The 19,528-nt window shown below is 40.8% G+C and overlaps 1 protein-coding gene across 1 annotated transcript in view; it reads left to right on the top strand.

The window, feature by feature from the left end:
- MYO10 (myosin X) overlaps nt 1-19,528 on the top strand; it is a 280,901-nt gene that overhangs the window by 150,436 nt on the left and 110,937 nt on the right. The window contains exons 17-18 of the mRNA XM_073630851.1: nt 4,399-4,507; nt 6,223-6,303. Coding sequence (XP_073486952.1) covers nt 4,399-4,507; nt 6,223-6,303 — 190 coding nt within the window. The remainder of the gene's footprint in view (nt 1-4,398; nt 4,508-6,222; nt 6,304-19,528) is intronic.

A 19,528-nucleotide genomic window follows, 5' to 3' on the forward strand; every position in this document is an offset into this window, starting at 1 on the left:
AGCTTGTATAATGGTGTAAATCTGCTGTCCTCTCAAAATAACTCAACACACAGCCATTAATGTCTAAACCACTGGCAACAAAAGTGAGTACACCCCTAAGTGAAAATGTCCAAATTGGGCCCAATTAGCCATTTTCTCTCCCCGATGTCAAGTGACTCATTAGTGTTACAAGGTCTAAGGTGTAAATGGGGAGCAGGTGTGTTAAATTTGGTGTTATCGCTGTCACTCTTTCATACTGGTCACTGGAAGTTCAACATGGCACCTCATGGCAAATAACTGAGGATCTGAAAAAAGAATTGTTGCTCTACATAAAGCTGGCCTAGGCTATAAGAAGGTTGTCAAGACCCTGAAACTGAGCTGCAGCATTGTGGCCAAGACCATACAGCGGTTTAACAGGACAGGTTCCACTCAGAACAGGCCTCGCCATGGTTGACCAAAGAAGTTGAGTGCATGTGTGGGCGTCATATCCAGAGGTTGTCTTTGGGAAATAGATGTACGAGTGCTGCCAGCATTGCTGCAATGGTTTAAAGGGGGGGGGGGGGTCAGCCTGTCAGTGCTCGGACCATACACTGCACACTGCATCAAATTGGTTTGCATGGCTGTCCTCCCAGAAGGAAGCCTCTTCTAAAAATGATGCGCAAGAAAGCCCACAAACAGTTAAAGACAAGCAGACTAAGGACATGGATTACTGGAACCATGTCCTGTGGTCTGATGAGACCAAGATAAACATATTTGGTTCAGATGGTGTCAAGCGTGTGTGGCAGCAACCAGATGAAGAGTACAGACAAGTGTGTCTTGCCTACAGTCAAGCATGGTGGTGGAAGTGTCATGGTCTGGGGCTACATGAGTGCTGCCAGCACTGGGGAGCTACAGTTCATTGAGGCAACCATGAATGCCAACATGTACTGTGACATACTGAAGCAGAGCATGATCCCCTCCCTTTGGAGACTGGGCCGCAGGGCAGTATTCCAACATGATAACGACCCCAAACACACCTCCAAGATGACCATTGCCTTGCTAAAGAAGCTGAGGGTAAAGGTGATGGACTAGCCAAGCATGCCTCCAGACCTAAACCCTATTAAGCATCTGTGGGGCATCCTTAACTGGAAGGTGGAGGAGCGCAAGGTCTCTAACATCCACCAGCTCCGTGATGTCATCATGGAGGAGTGGAAGAGGGCTCCAGTGGCAACCTGCCAAGCTCTGGTGAACTCCATGCCCAAGAGGGTTAAGGCAGTGCTGGAAAATAATGGTGGCCACACAAAATATTGACACTTTGGGCCCAATTTAGACATTTTCACTTAGGGGTGTACTCACTTTTGTTGCCAGCGGTTTAGACATTAATGGCTGTGTGTTGAGTTATTTTGAGGGGACAGCAAATTTACACTGTTATACAAGCTGTACACTCACTACTTTACATTGTAGCAAAGTGTAATTTCTTCATTGTTGTCACATGAAAAGATATAATAAAATATTTACAAAATGTGAGGGGTGTACTCACTTTTGTGACTGTATTTGGGCATTGACTCAGAATACATTAAAACTAAGCGGATCAGCATAGCAGCCAGGAAACTATAATTTTCAGAAGAGAGGCTCAGGTGGCATACATATTTCTTTCAGGTAGGAAACAAATTTTCAACGGCACGTAGGAATGGGAGCCCATATTACAGGCACAGTCCTGTCCCTGATCCCACTATACTGTAACTCAGTGGCGGCTGGTCTCCCCTGCGGGAGACCGACATGGAGGCAGGGAACACCAGCAACACCCCCCCTTGCAGGAGACAGACCGATGGGAAGGCAGAAGACCTCCTTACCTCACGGGATGACACTTCGATCTCCCCTGTCCAAGCCGGGAAGTCCTGGAAACTCATTGGCGGCTGGTGGGTCGGGCTTCTCCTTGTGGAATAATGTTCCACGTTTCGGACACCAATCGGACTCTCCGCTGTCCTCAGCCAGCTCGAAGCGGCAAGGATCGCTCAGGGGCCCCGGGTTTTCCAAGAAGGACCCGAATGGCGGGACCATGGATGATATGTTCCCTGCCTGCATCCGGGAGCAGCCGCGGCTGGTGGGTCAGGCTTCTGCTGTGCCTCCTCTGGCCGTGCGCCTCCTCCCTCCTCCACCCTGTAGGCCAATAGGATCGCTTCTCCTTTTGGCTAATCGGGAAACGGGTCTCACAACCCGCTTCCTGATTGGCAGAGAGGAGAATCAGTGAGAGAATAGCAAATGTTCATTCGCTATTATCACACAACTGGGTGGAGTCAGAACACAGTGCTCTGAGCCCACCCTTTTTTCCTTTTTTGAAGCCTATTAGAGCTTCTGGCTCTAAACACGTGCTTCAAACACCCCCCACCCCCCAATTGGAATCCATGCGCCGGTGCCCTGCGTGTAGATTAGGGGGCCGGGACGCATGGATATAGGGGATGCGCCCCTGTGCCCCTAAGGGACAGGCCGCCACTGCTGTGATTCCTTGTTTTACTTATTCAACATCCCTTAATACCTAGGATATACAGTAATTTTTTATGTGCCAGCAAAATCAGAGAATAAGTTTTACCTATTTGTTAAAGCATTAAATAAAGCTATTTTTTTTAATTTAAAATTGTATTGCACAGAGCAGCCCCAAACCTCCTCTTCTCGGGTCCCCCGCCAGCACTGTCCTTTCCCCCTCTTCAGTGTCTGCCCCATAGCAAGCCCTTGCTATGGGGGTAGACATTTCTATATACACACATAACACAGCTCAGCCCCACTTTCCAATGGATTTGATTGACAGCAGCCGGAGTCTTTGAAAGGTTGCATACCTTGAAGCGGTGTTCCTGCAAATTTTCTTCTTTTTTAAAGTCAGCAACTACAAAAACTGTAGCTGCTGACTTTTAATAAGCACACTTACCTGTTTAGGGAGCCCGTAATGTCGGCCCCCGGAGGTCGATCCGAGTCGCGCAGCGCTTTGTGAATGGCCAGCTGTCTTCTGCGGGGGGGGGGGGGGGGGGGGGGGGGGGGGCTCGCCGCACAAAAGGATATGACGTCCTGCGCCACGGACCGGATAGATCGGAAGTACGCTATGGGGGTTATTTACGAAAAGCAAATCCACTTTACACTACACTACACTTCCCCTCATTTCAGATCTACCCCTCAGATTTACAGCGACTGCACTTCCAAGTGCACTTACAGTGCACTTCCAAGTGCACTTGTAGTGCACTTGTAGTGCAAAGTGGATTTGCCTTTCGTAAATAACCCCCAATGTACTTCATCAAAAGGTACGATAGAAGAAAAAAAAAATTTTTTAATAGCCAAAAATGAGGGATGGAGAGGTGGTAGTACTGCTCCCTCCATTGCATATCCCAGTACATCTTCCACCCAATACAAATCCCCCTCCCCAGTACAGCTCTCCCCAGTGCAGAGTCCTTCCTGTACAGAACCCCCCCCCCCCCCCCTTCAGTACAGATCTCTCCAATCCTTATTACAGATCCTCCAGCATAAATCTTCCACCTTAGTACAGCTCCACCAATGCAGATCACCCTTAGTACAGCTCCCTGAAGAAGGAGCTATTTGATTCTGAAACGCATCAGTTTCCTTTATGTTATCTCTGCATGTATAATGATGATGCAATAATATGTTTATGTATATCGTACCCTTGTGATTGTGTACCATTCCATTATGTAAATTTTCAATGCAACTTGAATAAAATTGTTCTTTTTATGGATAAAATGTATACATTTTTGAGATAACATAATTGTTTTCAAGCCATTAAAGTCCCTCTCAATGGGGAATATTCTATGTATTAGATCCCCCCTTAGTACAGCTCACCCCCAGTACAGATCCCTCTTGGTACAGACAGATCTCCCCCAACTCTTAGTACAGATCTCCCCCCTCCACAAAACAAACTCATCAGTCAATTCAGGCAATTCAGAGAGAGTGGTAGTCCTCCCTTGACTCTGTCATGTCTTGTCTGGGGAATGTATAAGGAAATCTTCCCTCATTCTGAACTTCAGCTGCCTGTGCCAGACCTGACAGACAGCAGCAGCTGCACCAGAAGAAAAAAAAAGTCTTTCTAATTCCTCCAAAGAAGTCAGATCGGCTGCCTAGAAGAATTTTTAAACATCAGTTGGATGTTTAAGTAAACAAAAAATTTGAGGAATAAGTGAACTCCTTTAGTAAAACAGTCCCAATGTGATTAGGATGTAAGCTATGACACAGCAGGATATTTTTAATGGCAAGAAATAAGCATGTTTTGACTAAAATTGTAGTGTATTATTTAATGGTCCACATTCATATTTTCTTTTTTTGACCTGTCATTTGTTGCATTTTTTGTGGAAATACTAACATGACATTTGTAATGAGTTGCCACAATTATATGTAGTCAGCTAACAAACCAAAATGTATGTTTCTTTCTACTTCTTTATTCAGGCTTGATTTCATATATGATCTATTTGAACACGATCAAAGTCGGAATAATCAAGACACATTAAAGTCTGGAACTAAGCACAGGAAACCTGCAGTCAGCCTACAGTTTAAGGTGTGTAATTATGAACCTTCCCAAGACATTATTAATAGTGCATGCAGAGCAACTAAAACTGCATCAAACAAACAGCTTTTCTGTAGTTTAATACAGTCATATTTACAGGACCTACACATAGAAGAGAGAATGGTTTTAGTAATCTCAACTGTTACAGAGATGCTGAAAAAAATTACTCAAATCACAGTTAATGTGACAATATGTGATGTCCGTGTTCTCAAAAAAATAATCTATACACATCCACTATTTGTTTGCCCTGTAAACTACTTTTTCATAAAAAAAAATTCTTACTGTGTTTTTCTGTCTCCTAACATCCTCCGTGAGCCCTCGAACTTCAGCTATTCCTTCTCACTTCCATATGTTTGGAATCAGCAATGCATGTTATTTGTGGTCATGTGTACTGCTCTATGACAAAACTATGAACAAACCTCTAATCCCCACACAGCAAACAAAATTTCAATCTTAAACCCTAAGGCCCCTTCCATACAGAGCTGAAGTGGAAGCGAACACATGTCCGTTGACACCTGCCACTCCATAAAGGAGACTGGAGGGTCCTGAAAAACAAGCGGACCCGAAGGGTCCTCTAGTGTGAAAGGGGCCTAACACCTAAGGGCAGCTAATACTAATAGTGATTCACATCTAAATACCAAATCAATAAATAAATAATTAAAAAAAAAAGTGCAGCTCTCCTAAATACACAATCTTTACATCCAAACAAATTATTTACCACAACCCCTCTACATAACATAAAGTGATAAATATGTTAACAAATAATATAATATTATCAATAGTGACCACACATATACATAATTAATGCTAGAACACCCATGTGTAATAGATTACTAATGGTGCATAAAGAATGAAGTGCAATCAATGTGGTTTAAAAGTCACTTATAACATGTATCCATCAGTCCTATATATCTTTATTTTATTATCAGTGAAATCTTCCCATAACTGCATGTGTGCCACATGGTGAAACACTTCCACCAATTATGCCCTTTGGGTGCGCTCTCATCTGGAATATTGGACTTCTTAAATTAAAGGAGGTTACATAAGTAATATACCCGACAGGGGTTAATCCTTTCTTAACTCTCCTTCAGACTGTCTCTAGGTACAGTTCTTAGGACTGTAGTCGCACCAGCCTCTCAAGTGTTACTCCTTCTGCACAGGTTTAGCAACAGTCCCAGTACAGCTCCATAAAACAAACATATATCATTGTGCTTTCCATAAAACACAGGTTTATTACAATGAAAGATTAAGAACACTCACCTTCACGTAGGCAGATGGATTGCTTATCAAATTACCATATACTCTCTCTCTCTCTCCGCAGCTAATACAGATCAATCAGTCCTGCTTCCTCAAACTCCTGGGAATGACACAAGTGTGAGGTCATCATGCTAGGAGCATTCCCCAGAGTTTATGAATGGGAACCCATAGCAAACATATAGTGGGGTTTGCTCACATTTGACTGCAAAAATTGAAATATGCTTGAGATATGATACCTAAAATAGTTGAGTCTCTCTTCTGGACTTCAGGAAAATCATGTAACGTTTTATTTCATACATTTTTTACCGATGCTACTAGCACATTAGCCACTAGAGGGCAATATGAGAAAACCAGTCAAGTCATTCCACCTATTGACCGTGGTAAAAACCTAATGGTAACATTTACTAAGTTTAGTTAAAGATTATTCATAAATCTGTTCTTTATTTTAGGATTCTCTGCATTCCCTAATGGCAACACTGAGCACATCAAATCCATTCTTTGTTCGCTGCATTAAGCCAAATGTACACAAGGTAAGATGAAGTTCTGCACAATTGAGTGACAACAGTCCAGTATTTTACCACTTTCTGTTATGTACATATGTATTTATTTTACAACTATATATCAGGTGTTGCTTTGTAATTTTTGTTTCATGTAGAAACATGTTCATCTCAAGAGTGTAGCTTAATAAATAAATATGAATCAAAAGAAAAGTGTAGATTGCCTATCCTGGGAGTGTACTAATAGTAAATAGAAGCATGAATTGGTATTTCTGCAGCTTACTTTGCATAGGGAGTTAATATTGTACAGTCATTAAACATTTCAGTTGTTCTTTTTTGAATTTACAACAAATCAAAGCCACAGATTCCTTTTATTGATATTTATACCAGCCTTTTATATTCACAATACTCCTCCCAGCTCTGTTCAGCTACCAGGTGCAAAAGTGAGGAAGCCTTGTGTAAGTTCCAATTTTTGACTTGAAGCTTGTAAAGGACTCTATCCAGCTCCCATGTGTTAGTGCTGGATGTCTGAGTCACCAATCACCAACTAACAGTTCTATTACACAGAAGGCTGCCATAGAAGAAACATCAAAAGTAGATAAAATGTCCCCCATTTTATCGTGTGCTTGACATGAGCACAAACTAAGTATTCTTATGACAAGTAATAACAGTATTTCTATAGCTGAGGAACTGAGTTTTGTTTTGCTAACTAATATTGATCACAAAAATATATAATATACTGCATCACCATTTCTTAGATGTGGTGGCTCCATTAGTTATCTTTTATTTATTAAACCAGCCAGTACAATATTTTTCAACTTACTTTGACAGACCATGCTGTCTAGACAACGTAGCAGTTAGAGTGTTGACACAAATAATTTACCATTGACAGGGATGTTTACAATGGATGGTCAGCTTTTATTTAATTATGTAAAACCTTTATCCCAAAAGGAAAAAAACTATTCCTGTAACTGCTTAAAAAGTCATTAGAGGTTCCATCAAGAGCAGGGGTCTCAAAACTTTCTAAACACGGGGCCAGATTATGGTCCTTTTAGACTTTTGGTGGCCAAACTGTGGCCAGTGGGAGTAGAAAATGCATCAGTTGGCCTAAAATGCCTCAGGCTTGGTTTTCAGTGGGAGTAAGAAAATTACCCACAATTAAGTTCCCATGGTGAGTAGGAGAAGGAATAGTGCCCCATCATTAGTATTTTTTGGTAGAAAAATTGCCAGTCATTGGTATCAATGGGGGGAATGGTGCCCCATTATTGGTATTAGTGGGAGGAACAGTTTCCCATCGTTGATGCCAGTGGAAGGAATAGTGCCCCATGGCTGGTGTCAGTGAAAGGAATGTTGCCTCATTGTGGGTGTCAGTTGAGTGAATAGTGCCCCATCGTTGGTATCGGTAGGAGGAATAATGCTCCACCTTTGATGTCAGTGGTAGCAATAGTGCCATGTATCAGTAGGAGGAATCGTGCCCCAAGGGCCAGATAAAGGCAAGAAAAGGCATCTGGCCTGTAGAAATGCCAATACTGAACAAATAAAATGCTGCTCTAACATTATATGCAATTCAGTTGATGAAAGATATTTTCCCTTTATTCATAGAAAAGATATTATTGGTTCCATGTAGAGCAGCAATTTTTCAGTATGTCAAAATATCTCTGCTGCTTGGAAGTGTTTAGCTCTCTTGGCTAGATTACCATGAGTAATGCTCAGGTAGCCTTGCTTCTTGCTAAAGGCTGGCTTGCATGGCTTTTCTGCTTCTTGGACAGGCCATACATGTTTAGATTTCTCTCATTCAGAACAATGTGGATAGAGGAATCTCTGCTTCTGGTTGTTGTATTTTTACAGCCTCAGCACCTATTGGATGTAGTCACTGTCTGATTGGATGCATTTACTCTTTGGCCAACAGTTTTTCATTCAGCTCCTTTAATTTTTCAGTTGACTTTTGTGGAGCGGGGTGGTGCACTGGTTTAATTTTGACTGACCCAGGAGAGATCAGCCTAAATTTGAGCTGTGTATGGCTAGCATTGGCCTTCTTCTCTCAGTGTGGCCTTGGGCATACTGTAACCTGGCTTGTAAAATGCTACCTTGTCTAAAACCCAAAACACATGTCTCTATTAGTCAGCAGTACAGTGCCTGCAAACCTTTAATCATAGACCTAGGCCGATTGCCATTGTCCCGGTTTGTTTACTTGTGTAGGTTTTAAACCAATTCACAGAAGGCATTCTGTCCTCATGAACCTGGATATTCAGTTTTTTTTGTTTTTTTGTTTTTTTTTTCTATTCGCCCATTATTGATTTGAGGGCAATGGGGAAACTCCTTGAATTATACGTTCAGAATTTTACTATGGAGTTGGTAGTTCTTCTTTGTGCTATCGATTGTTGACTCCTATTGCTCTCAGTTTGTGCAGTTTTTTTAAGTTTTTGCTTTTTTTATTGATATTTTTCTTACAAAATGTATCCCTAAGGTGCATGAAGACAAGTTTGTTTTTCAACTTCCTTGCACGCCACAATGGTGTAATTGCTAAATAAATCTTTTTATTCACTAATAACCTGCTCCCCCCTTAGAATTGCTGTCTTATTTGGCCTCCTGCATCTTCCCTTTTCTTTATGCTAAGTACCCAGAGCTATAAAATCTAACAAACGCATTCTTCACATATTTTTAATTCAATCGTTTACATATTTGTGTGCCCTCTTGGTATGTCGCTCAGGCATGTCACCTCCCCTTTGCCTCACAGCAGGTTAAAGAGGCTCTGTACTTTCCTATAGCAGAGAGAAGTGTTGTTTTAGTAGCATTGTAGATATCTGTGTATAGTGTTTGTTTTGTATTGCACTAACATATCATATAAATATATTATAAATTTACTATAAACAGTAATGCCAATAATAATATCCTTTGAAAGCACATCATTCTGCCATGGTCATGGTACTGAAAGCCAGTAATAATCCCAATTTTGAGCATTATTTACAATTATTTGAGCTGTTTCTGTAGTGCTAGAGGCTGATACTAAAAATAAAGTGTTAATTGCCATAGTCCATTCACATAAATCTTATATTTTATGGCACTGCATTTTTTTTATATAAATCCTATACGTACCTTACTCTTGCAGCACTGTTGTTTAGTCACGTGATCTTTCCCTGTTCTTTGGCATCTGCAGAGTAAGATCTTTAGAAGGGGCTTCTGCACTCTGCAGGTGTATGCCCTCTACTGTATGCGTCTCTGTCTGGTCAGCCCTGATTGGTGCTGTGCCAGTCACATGACCAAAAAAAAATAAATAAATACATTTCAGAAGAGCAATTCAAATAAGATTATAAATATCAAATAACTGGTGTACAGCTCCCAATAAATCTTTGAACATCAATTGTGTATTTTTGTGCATTAATGTGGTGTAGGCAGAGTCAGAGATGATTGGCATTAGTTTTCACTGTGTTCAGACAGTATCTGCATCCAAGGTCCTTTTTCTACTTTACAGGTATTAGCAATTACAGTTGATATATTTAGTACTGATTTATATTAAAACTAAGATTTTTGTGAGTTTCTTAGTGAATATAATCAGTCAGCATACTATATCCCATCCCCATAGTGTTTAGCAATAGGAGGACACGGAGGAGTGGGGGGATTGTCATTTACCACTGTGTAAACCCCCACATGTGTGACTCTATAGTCATGTGGGCTGCACAGATAAGAAAAAGTAGGAAATGAAAAGCTTAGAAGGTAACTTAAATTGGAGGATGCTCTGTAGAGGACACCAACTGGTCTACACAATCTCAGGCTGCATGGGGACACAGCAGAGAAGATAGGAGGGGCAGCTGAAAGTCGGATCAACCAGGTATGTTTCACTCTACACAAAGCAAATACATTAGTGGCTTTGTGAGTATAAACACTTTGTTATATAACATGTAATTAGAGCTTTTCATAGCTTGAGTTTAATAACACTTTAAAGAGGAAGTAAATTCTGCAGTCCCTATGGTGCTTTTCATTCATGTCAATGTAATTATCCTTTTAGCAAGCATTACATGGTCTAATCAAGTCAGAATAGCCCATTACTTACTTTATTTTCAAACTTTTAAAAATGTTATCTTTCGCAGTAAGGAGGCGCCACCTTTAGTACTGTCATCTTGAGTCTGTGTAGAATATAATTTCTGCCCTTTCCTGTTTCTCGCCATAATATTGCACATGCGCGATCTGACATTACTGGACCACCACTCATACCCAGTATGTTACATTGTTTTTGTGCTTTTTATATTTACCCGTTCTGGGTATATTCGTGCCTGTCAGTCCTGCTCCAGCTCTCCTTTCCTCATCGCGTTCTTGGATGCAGTAGGTTTACTCCCCATGTGACGTCACGCGGACACATGGGGATTTCCAGGATGCAGGAGAAACTCTGTTGTCTTGCGAGGAGAGGGCAGTCAACGCTGTGCCGCTGAGAGAGGAAATCCCATTCACGGCACCCAGTCAATGGACGGACCGCACACAGAGCATGCTGTAAATGAGGGGAAGGGAAGCGCATGCGCCAGTGACGTCAGAAAACCTAACAGGACGGATTACAGCAAAACTAAACAGGTAAGGAGACATTTGCCAGCAGCAATTAATAGTGTTTTTTATGAGGATTACAAAACAGTAAAGTTGTGTGGGAGGGTTTACAACCACTTTAAGCTGGCCAAACACTAATCGAAATTCCTTGCTGAACCAGCCAAATTTAGATCAGTGTGTGGCTCCACTTGATCATCAATTGATCCAATCTCCAACTGATCATCTTCTGTCAAAGGATCATGTTGAAAAACTTTTTTCGAACGGTACAGTGTCCAGGCTAGGGGCTATTGGGCATTCCTACATCCACCTCATGTGTGTCCAAAAAACTAACAGTGCATGGCAAACTTAAATTATTGCACAGCAAATATACCTTGATCTCTTGATATTTTTTATTTTCTTTTTTTTTCCACTCTCCAGATTAAGTATGTTCAGAGTTTAATTAGTGTACGACTTTTATTTTCTTTTATTCAAGTCTCCCTAATTTGTCTGAATGCTTAATAGGAAATCTGCAGGAGTTCATTCATAGGGGTATGTGACTACTAAGTACAAATACATTGCATGTACTTGACATTGGAAGAATATAAAGAAAGTCACATAATTAATTGAAATTCATCACTAAATGGCCCACCAAGGTAGTCCTGCTGGCTTTGAATATGACAAAAAAGCCCCTAGCCCAATTAAACTAAAAGGACAGAAAAAGCACTTAATTTTAATGACCATACTGTTGCTTTTGCCATTTTAATGATCTAGTCAAGCTGTATAGTCTCTTCAAATGCTTTATTCTCACTTACCTAATTATTCTCCAAAGTAGTTTGTAGCGTTGACTTTAGGGGAAAATCAGCTTTCGTGAAACAAAAAAATATAGCAAATGAAAAAAATAATATAGCATATACAAATGCTACACAAGCCATATTGTAATTTATTGCTATTAAAAATTACATTTCCTTTTCAAACTGCAGCACTGTCATTTTCTGTAAAATTTGATGTACTAAGGCGACCTGGGGCGTTCTCTACACAGTTGGTGTACAGAACGCTGGCAAAAATGTATTTTCCTGCTTGGATGAAGAACTCTGCACTAAGATACACGTCAGGCCATAGATTACAGAGAGGGGATTGTTTTTTTCTCAACAAAGGTGAAATCTACAGTTGTTTTTAAAAGTGTTTTGTCCTTGATAGAGCAAAGTACATGTAGTATTTTGTCCCGTGTTGCTAAGTAATTTCTAAACATAGTTATGTGGTCTGATTAGCCCCCTCCCTTCCTGCCAGTCCGACAACGGGCGTGAAGGAGATGGCTGATTCATAACTGCAGCTTGTCTCGGATGTGAGCACTTTCCAGATTAGCAATGGCAAGAGGAATGCAGGACCTGCATGTCCCCCCTGCCTCTGACCTTTATTAAAGGTGGTTCAGACTTTTAAATACCTCGGCACTGGAGTTTAGTTCCCAATAAAATCCAATTGTAATCACAATGTTTAACTTATTTTGGATGCGTCGGATCAAAATCAGGACATTGGCTTAGGTCACTATTAAACTAGATTAACTTAGGGTACACAGCCTACCCACTTAATTGCACACATTTCTATCCTGACATTAGTCATTTTTTGCAAATGGCTGCCCTGCTAGCTATCTCTCATTGGTTGCCAGAATCCTGAGCAGCGTTTAATATGAATAGCAGATCAGTAAGTTAATTTTTTTTAGACATTTTTCAGACATTACAGATTAACTACAATAAGGTTGCATAGCACATACTCATGTGGTAAAGGGTTGTAACAAATGCAGAAACTCAATGAGAAGTCTAATAAATCTGTCTATACTGGATTGTATAAATCACAAATTAAGATCAGAGTGAACTTTCTGACTTTACCCCAGAGGGCCCAGAATGTTTTCTTAAAAGGCGAGGCTCCAAATTTCAAGTCCTGAGCTACTAGCCAAATCTTTAGAGTTACTCGCCACCAGTTGCCTTACCCAACCCCTACCCTGCCCTGCCCATAATTCTGCCCCTAAACACGCCCTCGTAAATTACCTCATGAAATTACCCTGTTAAATGTTTTATGCAGAATTAAGTTACAAAAATAAATATTAACAACAAAAACTTTATCAGTGCCCATCAGTGCAGCCTCATCAGTGCTCATCAATGCAGCCTATAAGTGCCAATCAGTACAGCCTAAACAGTGCCCATCAGTGCAGCCTCATCAGTGCCCATCAATACAGCCTATCAGTGCCCATCAGCGCAGCCTATCAGTACCCATCAGCACAGCCTATCAGTTCCCACAAGTGCAGCCTATCAGTGCCCACAATTGCAGCCTCATTAATTAAGTTACAAAAATAAATATTAACAACAAAATCTTTATCAGTGCCCATCAGTGCAGCCTCATCAGTGCCCATCAATGCAGCCTATAAGTGCCAATCAGTACAGCCTAAACAGTGCCCATCAGTGCAGCCTCATCAGTGCCCATCAATACAGCCTATCAGTGCCCATCAGCGCAGCCTATCAGTACCCATCAGCGCAGCCTATCAGTACCCATCAGCACAGCCTATCAGTGCCCACAAGTGCAGCCTATCAGTGCCCACAAGTGCAGCCAATCAATGCCCATCAGTGCAGCCTTATCAGTGCCCATCAGTGCAGCCTCATCAGTGCTCATCAGCGCAGCCTCATCAGTGCCCATCAGCGCAGCCTTATCAGTGCCCAACAATGCAGCCTATCAGTGCCCATCCATACAGCCTCACTCGGGAGGAGAGCTGGCTGAATCACACAGAGAAAGGATCTCCTGCTGTGACACAGCTTGGATCTGAAACGCCAGCTGCTGTCAAACAAAGTCCTGCCTCCTGGACTGGCTCCTATGATAGATGTCATACTACTTAAATTTCCCGGGATTGGACCAGTGTACTGTCTATCATAGGAGCTGGTGCAGGAGGCGGGACTTTGACAGTGGCCAGCATTTCAGATCCAAGCTGTGCCACAGAAGAAGTTCCCCTCTCTGTGTGATCCGGCTGGTTCTTTTCTTCCTCTCCTCTCCCTTACCCAAAGTTTCCTGGTCGATCGCTGGGAGGAGAATCGGCTCCCATTCAACAGGTGGCTGTTGTCACTGAAGTCTCTCAAAAATGATACAGATAGCAATAACATCTTGAAAGAGGTTTCATACCTTCCGTATGCTATCCAGAAAAAAAAATCTAGGAATCATCAAATTGCTGTGCACATGTTACAGTTAAATATGCTGTTCTTATAAATAATTGTACAACATTATAAAGTAATTGAATAGATGACTGCACTGCTCCATAACAAACTGGAACTCATACTTCACACAACAACATCAAGAGAACCAGCCAGGTATGGTCAATTGGAAGAATCTAAATCTCCACTATTACATTGTTAATGAAGTGCAGTCTTGCTTCTAAGGCATAGGCTATATATTTTTTACATTCTCTTCCTGTACAGCAGAAACGTCATGCAAACTTCAGCCTGCAAGGACCAATGGCTGAGCTATGGTCTGATATTTGGTACTCTGTTCAAGCTGCTGAATATGGGTAAATCTGTCAAATAACAAAGCCCTTAATTTTCATTTCTGTATTCCTGATATCATGTTTGTTATATGACAGACAAATGAGTGTCTGTTATCAACACTGAGCTCAGGCAGGAGATATAACTGCTTTACAAGATGACATTCAGCCTGACACTTCTGTTCTGACATGGGGAGAATACAAGTTCTCAACGGCAAAGGTTCACTGTTATAACAGTAGAGTTTTAGGTTTTTACAAATGACTTACTGACTGTAATATTAGCAATGTCATGTTCCCAGATTCATCAATGTTGTTTTTTTTTGTATTGTGGGAAGCAGACAGTTGAGCAACAAACTGTGCTGATAGTAAAATGTTGATGGTCTGGTCTGAAGCTGCCTATACTGGATTTTCGCTGTGTACTGTATGTTGTTGGAAAATTTGGAAAAATTGTTTGTCAGAGGATTTGATCACTACTTAGAGAAGTCATAGCATGTTATGCACTCAGTAGGGTATGTGCATGCTGGATTTAGGTGTCATATCTCCTGGGCTGGACCATTCATTTCCAAAAGATTGGCTAGACTCGCAATGTACTCATCAGGGCTGGACCAACCTAGAGGAAGGAGAGGCACCCACTTAGGATGCTGTGGAGGAGAGTGCACAGCTTGGGTGGGAACCTCTCCTGCCTCTGCACTCTGTTTGTCTCTTGCTGTCTAAAAGACCACCCTGTCAAAATTTAGATTAGCACTGTTAACTGTGTACACAAGGTGAGCAACTCACGCAGTATAATCAACAGGGCTCTACTGGCCATTTGACAGTTATCCTCTGCATTTTATCTGAAGATTCTAGCTAGGGTGCTAACTGGAGTCCCATTGAGGAGCTGATCTCCTAGTGTAATCTGCAGTGCTGAGTTGTCAATGTGACCACTCATTTCTGCTTTTCGTTACTTTATTTAATTAAAGTGATTCTAAAGGCAGAAGTTTTTTTTTATCTTAATGCATTGTAAGCATTCGGATTAAAAACCTTCTCTGTGCAGCAGCCCCCCTAATACTTACCTGAGCCCCATCTCGATCCAGCGATGTCCACGAGTCCCTTGGCCACCAGGCATTCTCCCTCCTGATTGGCTGAGACACAGCAGCGGGCACCATTATATATATATATATATATATATATATATATATATATATACCCTAAGTATTGGGACACCTACCTTTACACACACATGAACTTTAATGACATCCCAGTCTTAGTCCGTAGGGTTCAATATTAAGTTTTCCCACCTTTGCAGCTATAACAGCTTCAACTCTTCTGGGAAGGCTGTCCACAAGGTTTAGGAGTGTGTCCATGGGAATGTTTGACCATTCTTCCAAAAGTTAATTTGTGAGGTCAGGCACTGATGTGGACGAGAGGGCATGGCTTGCAGTCTCCGCTCTAAGACTGGGATGCCATTAAAGTTCATGTGCGTGTAAAGGCAGGTGTCCCAATACTTTTGGTAATATAGTGTATTTATTATTGAATTAATTTATAAATGAAAGCTATAGTTGTAGCAAGTTGCTTCATAATTTTAGCACCTATAACCAAGACAAATCACAGACTCAAATTTTACTTTGGACGAGTATAAGATACCTTAAAGTGATACTAAACACACACTGTTTTAATTTACTTTAATAAAAAACACATCAAAGTACCTTTTTTCCAAGTCGCTATATAGCTGTCACATGACCCAGATCTTTCCCAGCTTTTCTACAGGGAAACATAAGCAGAAGGAGCTTTTGCTGGTCACATGTTCAAAATTAAAAAAGACCCTTTGGGAAAAAAAAGAGGAAAAATAAACAAATAATATCAATAAACTATTTAAAATTGGCATACAAATATATGTTTGAAATCAAATCTTTATTATTTTGTGGAAATAACATGAAGTAGGCAGATTTCTGCCAGTCACAGGCTGTGTTTAGCTAATTATTGGGCATAAAGGAAGAGGGAGGGAGTGGGCTGTCATTTACCACTGGGTATATTCCCACATACTGTATGTGACTCTATAGTCACATGGGCTGCGCAGATGTGATAGGGAGGAAATATTTAGCATAGAAACTCACTGAAAACTGAGCATGTGTAGAGTTGCCACCACAGCTGCAAAATCCCTAGCTGAATTGGGGACACAAACAGAAGGTGGAGATAGAGAACAGCAGGATCAACCAGATGTTTTACAGCATACAGAAAATAAATCTCATAGTGACTGAGTGAGTATGAACAACATGGAATACACCATTTATTTATAGTTTTTTTAGGATGTGGGTTTAGTGACACTTTATTCCTAGCTGGAACCACACATTTTGGTTATCATTATGTTAATGCAATTCAATTTATTTTCCCCTGTTTTATTATGGGCATGTTAGGAGGGCAAGGGGGATTTTGGCTTCTTTGCTTTGGGTGCTACAGGACTATGTCTCAGCACCAGGACTCATTATAGTTGTGTACAAACATTGTGAGTATGTATGTTTTATTTATATACTAGACCAGTGATGGCAAACCTTGGCACCCCAAATGTTATGGAACTACATTTCCCATGATGCTCAACTACACTGCAGAGTGCATGAGCATCATGGGAAATGTAGTTCTAAAACATCTAAGGTGCCAAGGTTCACCATCACTGTACTAGACCATGTTCTTTCAATACAGGGACAGTTCAGTATGCTAATAAAATGCAAATGCTTCTTATTAATTCTCTGTTCGGCATTTACTTGTGATTGTGGACAGCCATCTTTTTGTAATTTGTATTGAAGTTACTTAATTAAGCAAGTGACCAGGTTTCCCTGGAAATTAATTGCAATGTCTGAAAAACAAACAAACATAGTTGGGACCCCATTAATATGTATAGAGAGGCAGAGAGAAACCTGCAGCAGGTTGTCTAATTTTCCTGGAATTGGCTGTTCATAGAATAGTATTCTTTGTAAAGTCTCAAGTGCTGTCCTGGCAGCACAAAGTTCTTTAAGTACACAGTCATAGTGGTACTGCTGGATTATTTGTTGTTACTTGTTCACTGTGTGCGCTGATAGACAGGTACTGCAAGGCAATCCTCCAAGTTTGACTTCCTTTGAGTGCAAGAAGGGATGAATTAACCAAGCTCAGCCAAAGATATCACATGGGAGACTTGAAATACCAGCCTGCAGAAGAAAGCCTTGTTTTGTGTGCGTGCACGGTGTCTTCGCTCAGTGCTGTGCAGTGATTACTAGCATTCAGACTTTCTATGAGGAAGCAAACCGAGCAAGAAGAGTAGAAGAAAGGAAAGCTAGATCGACTGGCCTCATTAGACAGATCATAAGAACAGGGAATGATTGGAAGTAACTGCATTGACCCGCAGCAGTACAGCTAAAAGGCAAGCAGGGCAGGGATCCTTTACTAAGGTATTTATTTCACATGGACTAGGAGGATTTTCCTGTTCCGTACTCTTCTCTACTTCTATGCTAACTTGGTGTATCATACTATGAGCCACTGTTTTGTGTCTTTAAACGCTTCTAGGAATTATAGCAGTAGTTCGTATTGTACACTGCATTTAAAACTATGTTGTGTGTTTAGATTAGGATCTTTTATAGCAAGGTGTTTTCCTATATTGTTTGTTTAATATTAGTGCACTAAGGGCTTTTTCACATCATATGTCTCAAATGCATAGACAAGGCAATTTGCTTTATGTCCTATTAGTTCAGTTCACCCTACTGTGCTGTGGTGGCGTGCACTGAAAAAAGTAGGACATGCTGCACTCTTTTTTGCACAGCGTGTTGCATCGCATTACCTCGCACCGCAGCAGTCTGCAGTGCAGAAAGATAAACAATATGCCATTTTGTGACATTTTAATAAAGGTGCAAAAAAAAAAGTAAACAGTGCAATGCTCAGCAAATACCAGCGCAGGCATGGTAATGCTTGCTGTTGGTATGATTGGACCATATAATATGCTCATGCTGGCTGTACAGTGGCTTATTTGGTATTCAGTGCTTGGTGATACATTTGTTCATTAATATTTGAAAACAATTTCTGGTTACCATATATATAGCTAGCAACGCAATATGTACAACTTTTGTCACATAGCTTTTTGGCTTTTAGATATTTTTTCCATTTTTCTGTCAGATATCTTCAGACTCAGACACTACACTATGGGTTCCTTCACTCCACATGTGTTGGGGCTGTGCTGGCAGCCATTTGCAGCTTAGCCCTAACACATAGACAAGGCAGAATGCCCTGTTTCTTAGAGTGTCAATCCATACCACAGTGTTGCTGTGCTGTGTGCCGAAAAAGTACTGCATGCGTAAATGCAGTACTTTTTTCCGCACAGCAGTTTGCGATGGGAACCACCACATCACAACACCGCTGCGGTGACTAGAACTAGTGCATAGTGGTGGTATCTCACAGCACACACTAGCAGCTTTGCGTTCAGCATGGCTCACTAGTGTAAATGAGCCCTATATACAAATAATGTTTGAATATCATACATTTTCCAACCTGTTGTAACCCTTTGACTGATGTTTCATATTTGTTACTTAGCGGTGCTTTCATTTTTGCTCGTACCTTTTGTCAGACTGTTGAAAAATTCAAGCAACTTGTGGTCAGTATTGCTGTAGGTATACGGAGCTCAGTTTTGCATTTATTTTTACTTTTACATCATTTATTCTGATATTTAATACAAATTTAGAATTTGTATATAGCAAAATAACTTTTTTATTGTCAGTTGGTTATACTGGATTACTATAGGCACAGCTTGGGTGGGAACCTCTCCTGCCTCTGCACTCTGTCTCCTGCTGTCTTAAAGACCACCCTGTCAAAATTTATATTAGCACCGCTAACAACTGCTAGACAAAGAAAAAAAAGATGTGTGACTAATACTGCCTAAGTCAAATAATGTCGTTTATAGCCAACTCAGTGCAAGTTGTTGTACTTGCTACCTCGCTTTCAGTACAGAAGTGGGGCTTGAAATATTTACATTGTAGTGAAAATTACGACAGTGTGATGTTTTCATAGATTTGCTTGATTGGTAGAGGGGTTTGAAAAAAAATATTTTCTTAAAAAACACTGTAGCAAATTGAAAAAATATCTAATAAATGTAATTTTGAGAAAAAAAGAAACTTTAGTTCAAATATTTGACAATGGCCATATGGTCAACTTTAGTGCTTGGGATGTGCTATAGTGCACTTGATAGAAAGCTGTAATGATCTCATACCATCCCAGTCATCTCTGGCAGAA

This window comes from Aquarana catesbeiana, linkage group LG05 (genome assembly GCF_042186555.1).
Source record: "Aquarana catesbeiana isolate 2022-GZ linkage group LG05, ASM4218655v1, whole genome shotgun sequence".
Classification (NCBI taxonomy): Eukaryota; Metazoa; Chordata; class Amphibia; order Anura; family Ranidae; genus Aquarana; species Aquarana catesbeiana.